We start from the raw sequence: 9,264 nt of genomic DNA, 5'->3' as shown, positions 1-9,264 counted from the left end.
CATAACACCACACCATTTCGTCTTCTTTTTTTATAGGTCGAATCCACTCTAGAAAAACGTGCTCACACCAAGTAAACATGCACAAAAATCTCACATCAACACTATAAATCTAAATTTTGTGGGTTATAATTAATTAAGTACTTTGCCTTTTGTTTTATTTTGATAATTACCCCATCACATTAACCAAAAACTTAAATGGACAATAGTCAAGTCATTAATAGACAAAAAAAAAAAAAACATCCATTTTGAAAGAAATAACCATACACTACAAGAACTTCTGGACTCATAAATATCCTAACCATGTCAAATCAAAACTATAGATCTTTTAGAATTAAAGTATACATATTTTCATTGAGAGATAGTTCATATATATCCCAACATTCTTATACAAATAAAAACTAAAAATTTGGAATAAGCTTTGAACTCAACAACCCTTGGAAAAACTGACAGTTGATTAAACAAATTAGAAATGGAAGTGGTAAAAGATGTCTTTTTAAAAAAACCCAAATATGATGAAATCCCAAGTGAGAGGCCACGATAGTTGTACAAAAGCAAACACCATAAAGGAAAATAATTTAAGATGTTAAAATATATTGAAAGGAATGATAGAAAGAAAATGAAAAAGAAAAAAGAAGCCCCACATTTTCTAAGTCACCAAACAAGAGAAGCATTATTATTATTATTATTATTATTTGAAAATATTATAATTATATTCAAAGGGGCATTGAATTGATGAGTTGTCATATCGGATCCAAGCTGGAAATTCCAGCAAGGTGGGGAAATAAGGGAAGAGATGAATGACATGAAGCTGCAAAAATTGACCAAAATCTGATTTCATTGGTTGTCCATCGCTATCTCTTTCTCTATTCTAAATAATCTCTCTTCTTGATCTTCTTCTTCTTCTTCTTCTTCTTCTTCTTCTTCTTCTTCTTCTTCTTCTTCTTCTTCTTCTTCTTCTTCTTCTTCTTCTTCTTCTTCCATTCATATAGATTGCCAAGCCTTTGCCTTTTCCACCACAAGTGTGTGTGTCTTTGCCTTTGTGTTTGGGATAAGATCAGACTGTTTCTCTTTGTCATTTGGATGACTTTCAATTTCGAGATAGATTAAATTACAAATTTAGTATTTATAGGTATCTTATCAACTTAAAAGTTATGATCTCTTTAAAAATCAAGATGAGATTTAAGTTTTTTTTTTCTTTTACAAAGGTATTAGATTAAAGTATGAACCGGAGGATCCAACCTCTAAGTTCATATTTTGTAAAATTAAAAAAAAATTTGGTAAACAAGTTTTTAAGTTTAGATTTATAAGAGATACACTTAAAAGTTTAACGGGAAAATTTATAATACAAATTGTTGGAAAGACTAGTTTCAAGATGAAACTCGCGATTTATCTAATATGAGGTTAAAACCTATCCTAATGAGTATTTAGTTTGAAAAAAAAGAAGAAAAGAATAGGATTCAACCCAAGAATAGCATCAAACCGAAATGGAAATTATTTTAAGTTAAATGACAAAACTTATGAAAATATTTACAAATATAACAAAACAACACAATATCTATCATGATAAAGATAGACACAGATAGTGAGTAGTTTATCACGATTTATCATAGATATATCGTAATATTTGTCTATATAATGATTCATTTCACTGTATTTAAAAGTAACTTAATAAAAGAAAACAAATAGATATTACAAATCACTTAGGTATCATCTTAAGAATTTTGCACCATGAACCAAAATTAAATGATGTCCTCTGTTTTTTTTTTTTTTTCTTTTTTTTCAAAAAAGAGGAATAAAAGACTAAAATAAATGTTAGTGGAAATAACAATGGAAAGAAATTAAAGGATAGAAGATGAAAATAAACAAAACATAAAATATTTACTATGTATGTATGTATGTATTTGAATTTTGATTATTGTGTAGTGTCGGGTTATTTTCACACATTGATATTATGAAAACTTTAGGAATAAATATTGAAGATATTTTTTGTTAGGAAGTTAGAGATAATGACAAAAATGTACCACGTGGGGGTAATGTTATGTTATGTTATAATTTTTGGTACCATTTGTATAGTAAATGTTAATAAAACTTTGGGGGTTGTTTTGTTTCTTTTGAGGCAAAAGAAAAATAATGTAAATATTCCATTATGTTTTTTGAAGATTGTGAAACCAAACCAATGGCTATGGATTTTATATTTGGATATTATATAAAGCTTTTCATATATTTTGAAAACTGGGAAAAAGCATTTCCAATTCAATGTTAAAAAAGCCTAAAATCTTGCCTTTTTCTTTTTTCTTTTTTTATTATTAATATTACATTATAGCCTTTTTTTTATTTTTAATATTAAAAAAAAAAGTAGAATAATTTTTTTAAATAATAAAATTGTTGAAAAATATTTTAGGAGTATATCATCCTTTAACAATAATAGAACTATGTTGATTCTTATTAGATTTATTTTGCTATATTACAAGTTATGTAAAGTTTTAAAGAGGAAATTAAATATAAAATCTTAATAATATAACTCTAATATAAAGTGAGAAATTAAAAATAATTATAAAAAAAAACCATAAAAATCAATATCTTAAACAAATTAAAGAGCAATCTTTTTAATATAATAATAGTATTTTAAAACCAAGGATAAATTTAATCTTTATAAATGATGTTGTTGTATGTCCATAAAATTCTAACAATCTTTTTTGTAAAACGTGGAAGTTAAATATGGCATTACTTGTTAATTAAAACAAAAAAATGTTTAAATATTTTTTAAAATAATATATAATTATTTACTTGAAGGAATTAAGTATGATTTAGTTTTAATATTTAAATTGATGAATATAATTATATAACTAATAACCTTATTGTACTAAGAAAACTAATAATCTCGAATTCAAACTATTTGTATGTAGGTTAAAAATAAAATTTCAATAATGGTTCAGTAATTAAAATAATGTTATTATTTATTTATTTATTTTTAAATATTATTGTGCACACTAAGATATTTTTTTATTAATTGGTTAATAAATTTAAAAAAAAAAAAAACTTTTTGCTTTGATTACGAAAGATATATAAGATTTTTCTAATAAGATATATGTATGCAAATAATAATCTCGACATTTTATACCTTTAATTTTAAAGGCATTATATGATAACTAAAATGTAGAAACATTTTTAAATTATTTTAGATTTTGATAGTAAGCAGTTTTTTTTCTTTTTTTCGAAAAGTTTTTTTTTTCTTTTTTTAATTTTATATGATGTTTTAGATCTTAAAAAGAAAAAAAAAAAGAGGATACTTTTGTTTACGTAACCTTTCAATTTAAATAAGTTGATTTAAAAAAAAAAAGCAAAAACTTTTATCATAATAGGATTCATATCACTATATTTTTTAAATTACAAAAGTAACAAATTTAAAAACGGATAATCTTTTAATTGTCATTTGATAGTCGTTTGATATATCTAATTACTTGTTATATTTACAATATGAAAAAAAGATGTAATATGGACTTTTTTAAAAATAAAATTTGTCATCCGATGTAATTTTTTTTAAACAATTAAAATATGGAATTATGTAAAATAGCCTCAAAAGGTAATTTTTTTTTCCATGAAATTAAGATATGTTTTTTAAAAAGAAAAAAAAATCGCCTGAAAAAATAAGAAAGGGTAGACAGTCTGTGGTTTCTCTTTTCCAAAAAAATATCTTAGATTTAGATGTTATAATTCTTTTCTCAAAAAAAATTGGTTTAAAATTAGAATGTATGTATGTATTTTTTTTTTTACTTGGACAACATACAAAAATAGGATAAACAAAAGAAAAAAGCAAGTAGATGAAGATAGGGAGAAATAAACATACCTTACAAAATTCATAAAAAACAGAGATAAAAAGAAAAAAAAGGTTTTAGGAGTATTTATTCAGAAAAAATAGATTGATATTAATAAAAAATTTTAATTTATATTTTTTGCTTTCCAACCTAAGTGAGGTGGTTAATTTTTTTAAATAAAATCTACTATTATTTAACACGTTAAATAATAAGAATTTTTTTTTTATCTTTTTCTATTTAATGTAGAAGTTCAAAAAATGTGTTTTTTCAATAATAATAATAAAAAAAAAATACAAAACATTTACAAGACAAAAACTCATTATAATTTCTTTTCAAAAAAATTATGGTAAACCATTTTATTTAAAAATTTAGATATGAAATTACATCAAATAAATCTGCAACAAAATAATAAAAGAGGCGAAGGTAGAGAATGAATGTTTCTCCACCCTTTGCCCCTCTTTATATAGTTTGGATTTGAAAACAACCCTATAAAATAAAATAATTATATTTTGGGAGAGGAAATTAAAAGTTGGGTGTATTTGATGGTTTGAAAATTATTTTGGAAAATACTATAGGTTTTTGTTGAATTTTGGTATATTGAAAACAGAGACCAATAGTAATAACTGCATGTGAGATTTTTCCTTTTTCCAATTGGGATGATTTTAAAAGTTGAAATTAGGGTAAATAATTAGGTGTTTAGTCAAAAAGATGCTGTCTTCTTTCAAAGTTTAATTTATGCCTAAAAAAGACACATCATAAAAAAATACTCCTTTTGAAATGTTTTGTCAAATTAACACATTTCCTCTTTTCATATCTCTCTCTCTCCCCTAATTAAAGTATACATATCCCTACCCATAATTTGTCGAAAATTAAATCGTTACTAACCGAAGTTTAACGGTAAAGTTGTATTTAAATTTTTATTTTTTTTTCATTTTGGTGATATTTTGTCATTTATGTAAATATTTTGTATTTTTTTATTATATTTGAAAATGCCTAAAAAATTTATAGTTATATATAGATATTTATTTCAAAAGAAGGTTTACTTAAATATAATCTCTTTTTGTTAATTATTTTAAAATAAATTATTCAAACTATATTTGATAACCATTTAGGTGGGGTTGGATAACTATTTCATTTGTTTATTTTTTTTCTTTTAAAAAATTAAGCTTATTTATCTTTGTGTGTCAGGACAATTTGCATATTTTTTTAAGTATAATGATTGAATTCTTAACCAGAAACATTAGTAGTATTCCAAAAGCTATTTTGAATAATTTTTAAATACTTCAATTTTTTTCAAAATATTATATTTAAAACTTAAACACTTGATAATTGGACTACGTCAAGTTGATCCTTGACTCTTTTTTTTTTTTTTTTTTTTTTACAATTTCTAACCTCGAATCCATTTTCATAGGTAGTATGCAAATTGTGAGAAACAAAAGGTTAGGTAGGTTAGCTTGCTAATTAATATGGTATTACCCCAATCCAGTCTAGATTGAACCAAAAATGATAGTTTAATTAGGTACTTCTTGCATGTTTTTCATTTGATCCACTTAAACTAGTTAGATTCTAGGACAATTTAATTAACTTTTTTTAATTAAATTGGTTAGGGATGACGACAACTAAATCTAGTTAGGATAACTCCACGAAACTTGCTATTAAGACTAGTTTTTAGTGTATCATTAAGTAAATTATATTTAATCTAAATATGGACGATAAAATTTATTCGATCAATAATATATAAAAATAAAAATTAAAAAAAAAAAAAAAAAGCATTAGCTTAGAAATATATAAGAGGAGAAACAAAAAAAAGTGGGTGAAGGTTTACAATGTGGGGGCATTAATAGAGAAGAAAATTGGGATGGAGGAGGCGCACGAGGGTGGGGGGGAGGAGCTGCATCGTATTCCTTTCCTATCTCCCTCCACATAATTTTCATTTACAAACCAACCATTACACATTCTGGGCCAACCAATCCAATACACATCCTCTCCCTTCTCCCTATAATATTTTACTATTTCTTCAAACAAAATTATTCTACAAATAATATTTAATAATCACCTCAAATTCATTAAATAAATGATCAATTGTCTGTATTATGAATTTTTAGTGGCCCTAAAGAGACCCTTTTACTAAACTTCTCATTCATATATATATATATATATATATATATATATAACCATAGTTTTAGAAATATCTGTTTATTTTTATTAGAACAATCATATGATATTTAAAATCTAAAAAAACTTTAAAACTTTTAAAGTTTATTATTTAGATTTAAAATATTATATAATTTTTTAAAATTAAAATTATGTTTAAATGTTTTAGAAATTAATAATAAGAAGTTGCTGATTTTTATTAGTACCAAATTTTAGAAAGAGGAGAATTGAAGTTTGTAAACACTATAAACAGATCTATCTTTTGCTTTGTTATTTTAATACTTTCCCCCATTTATCAAACTAGCTAGTCAACTCAATACTACTTTTGACTTAGTCCACTTAAGACTTCTCTTTTGTTGTCTTTTTTAATCAAAGGATCCTTTTATAAATTTTTTTTTTATTTAATAAAATCTCAAATTAACTTCTTCTAGAAACAACATCTTAAATTTGGTGAATTATTCTTTATATTCTCTTCTTCTAATTTTATTCCCATCCTTGCTTTGGAATCATACCAATCCTTATAATTAACCGCAGCTTCATAAATTTTGTTTGACACAACTTTATAATTTAGTAAAAATAATACGAAAAAAAATAAAGATTGAGGTTTGAATTTAGATTTAGAGAAAGTTGTAAGACATTTTTTACTAGACTAATTTTTGATATTGGTATTATATAAAGTGTATAAAATTGAAGGTTTAAGTTCTCTATTTCTATACTAAATTTGGTAGTCATCTGTAATACATGTAATCATTATGAATCAATGGTAAGTATTTAAAAAAATATGTTTTCTTATTTCTACTTTAACTTTAGATGAAGAGCTATGAAACTCAAGATTAATAAAATAATTTAGAAACTGCTTGAGATGTCGAGTTGGTTATTATTGTGGATAGGTTATAATAATTTGTGTTTTAGATGCAAACTATTTTAGTATAGTTACAAATGAGGAGAGATTATGATTACAACTTAGTAAACACAATCGAAAATAAAGTTTTCAAATAGATACTATGTTAAGTATGAGTTATAATGTTTAAAAAATTAAATAATTGAAATTTGAGATCCAAACATTGAGTGAGCTGTAATAGGTCACTTTCACCCCTAAAAGGATTGAATTTTTATCATTTGAAAGTTAAATTTTGTATGAGTATTGTAGGGTTATGTATATAAAATTGAGGTGGGGTTATATAATGTTGGGTTTGTATTATAAAGTTAGGATGTGACAAATAATAAAGAAATTAGCTAAGTGATGGGTCCACATACCTTACAACCACAACACAACACACATTCAAAACTTTTTACCAAACAAAATTCAAAAGGAAAAGAAGAAAGAAAAACTCACACGGCCACAGGGTCACACGGTCACACGGTCACAAGGCCACATCACACCCAATTCCAAATAGGGGTATTATCGTAAATTGCTGGCCCCCACTTCACATGGCTTTGCTTGTTCCTTAATATGTACGCTCCCGATTTGCGTTCCCACAACCACTGTAACGAATCTTGACCGTTCAATTTTTTCCCCTTCCCATTTGGGCGGCTTTTCTTGTCCCTCCTCTGTCCCCTCCCTTCTTCTTCCCTTTGCCTCACTCTGCTCCCATTTCTACCGACAATCCCCCATTTTCCTCTTCCTCCCCCCATTCCCTTATCTCCTTCTTATCTATAAAACAACTCCCCCATTTCCAAACAAAACAAAAACCCCTTTTCTCTTCTTCTTCTTCTTCAACCAAAAGCCAGAGCAGAATGGTGTCCAATGTTACGTTTCACAACGATCTCAATCTTGAAGCCACCGAGCTTCGTCTTGGACTTCCCGGAGTCGTTTCTGAAAGAGATGATTCATCCGCCGCTTCATCTGCAGTCAAACCTAATAACAAGAGGAATTTCCAGAATGACTCTGCACCTCCCCCAAAGTAAGTGGCGATTCGATTCCTTAAGAAAATCTTTTGTGTTTGTGTTTTTCTTTGTTACTCAATTTGTGTTTTGTGATGTGGGTTTTGTAGGGCTCAGGTTGTGGGGTGGCCACCGATTAGATCTTTTAGGAAAAATACACTTCAGGTGAAGAAAACAGAGGCCACGACGGCGGCAGTGGACGGCGGAGGGATTTATGTGAAAGTCAGTATGGATGGTGCTCCTTATTTGAGGAAGATTGATCTGAGTGTTTATAAAGGCTATCCTGAGCTTCTTAAGGCTTTGGAGGATATGTTCAAGTTCACCATCGGTAAGAAAAATTTTCAAAGGTGAAATGGGGTTTTTTTTTTCAAATTTTGATGCTTGAAACATTAGGGTTTGTTTAATTTATAGGTCAATACTCCGAGAGGGAAGGTTATAAGGGATCTGATTTTGCTCCAACTTATGAAGATAAAGATGGTGATTGGATGCTTGTGGGTGATGTTCCATGGCAGTAAGTTCCTTATTCTAATGTTCTTCAAGAATTTAAGATTTATGTATAACGAAATTCCAGACATTAATTTTGTGGTGTTCAATTTAAATGCAGAATGTTTATTTCATCTTGTAAGAGGATGAGAATCATGAAAGGATCTGAAGTTGGAGGATTAAGCTGTGGCGTATGAAAAAGAAAGGGAAAAAAACGATGAAGTTTGATTTAATTTTCTCGAGAAACAAAAAGAGGAGAACAAGGAATGGAAAATTTTCTGTTTGGTTTCTCGGAAAAGAAAATCTGGTCCGTCGGGAGAATTTTCCGGTGACGGTAATCCGAACGGACGAAAAGAACTGTCGCGGAAGTAAATATATTTTGTTTTCTTTTGTTGAAAGTTTTGGATTTGTGTAACAAAGTTAGGGGGCTTTGTGGGTGATAGTATGATATATTAAGATGACTTTTTTTCTTTTCTTTTTGGGTTCAATGAGATCTCGATGAAACTTTGTAGAATAAATATGGTGTTGAAATGAAATTGTAATTAATGTAATGCTTTGATTGAAAATGAAGATTGTTTCATTTTGGAATAAAGTAATAACATTGTTTGCTTGAGGATTACGGAGTTGGTTTAAATATAATATAATATAATATTATTATTGTGTTTGAAATTTAATATGTTTGCATTTCTTTGTTTTCTACCCAAATTGTTTACTTGTTGTTTGTTTGTTTCTAACATGACTTTAAAGTTTATGTACTACAATAATAAAATTAATACTTTAATGTTTATATTTGTGTTTCTTTTAAATTTTCCATCTTTTGTATTAATGTATCACCTTTTTTAATATATATATATATATATATAGAATCTATTAATGAAAAGTTCATCTACCAAAGTATGTATCAGATTAAATTGGTCAAGTTAACTAT

General features: G+C 26.7%; 1 protein-coding gene across 1 annotated transcript; it reads left to right on the top strand.

Annotated features, from left to right (window-relative positions):
- The first annotated feature begins 7,527 nt into the window (after positions 1–7,527).
- LOC103491213 (auxin-induced protein 22B) lies at positions 7,528–8,955 on the top strand. Its single transcript, XM_008451067.3, has 4 exons — positions 7,528–7,873; positions 7,964–8,181; positions 8,265–8,364; positions 8,458–8,955. The coding sequence occupies exons 1-4, from the start codon at positions 7,707–7,709 to the stop codon at positions 8,531–8,533; spliced, it is 561 nt and encodes a 186-aa protein (XP_008449289.2). The 5' UTR covers positions 7,528–7,706; the 3' UTR covers positions 8,534–8,955.
- Positions 8,956–9,264: the final 309 nt, after the last annotated feature.

This window comes from Cucumis melo, chromosome 5, assembly GCF_025177605.1.
Source record: "Cucumis melo cultivar AY chromosome 5, USDA_Cmelo_AY_1.0, whole genome shotgun sequence".
In the NCBI taxonomy this organism is placed as follows: domain Eukaryota; kingdom Viridiplantae; phylum Streptophyta; class Magnoliopsida; order Cucurbitales; family Cucurbitaceae; genus Cucumis; species Cucumis melo.
Note: the sequence above shows the minus strand (reverse complement) of the source record. Positions and strands in the feature narration are given on the sequence as shown.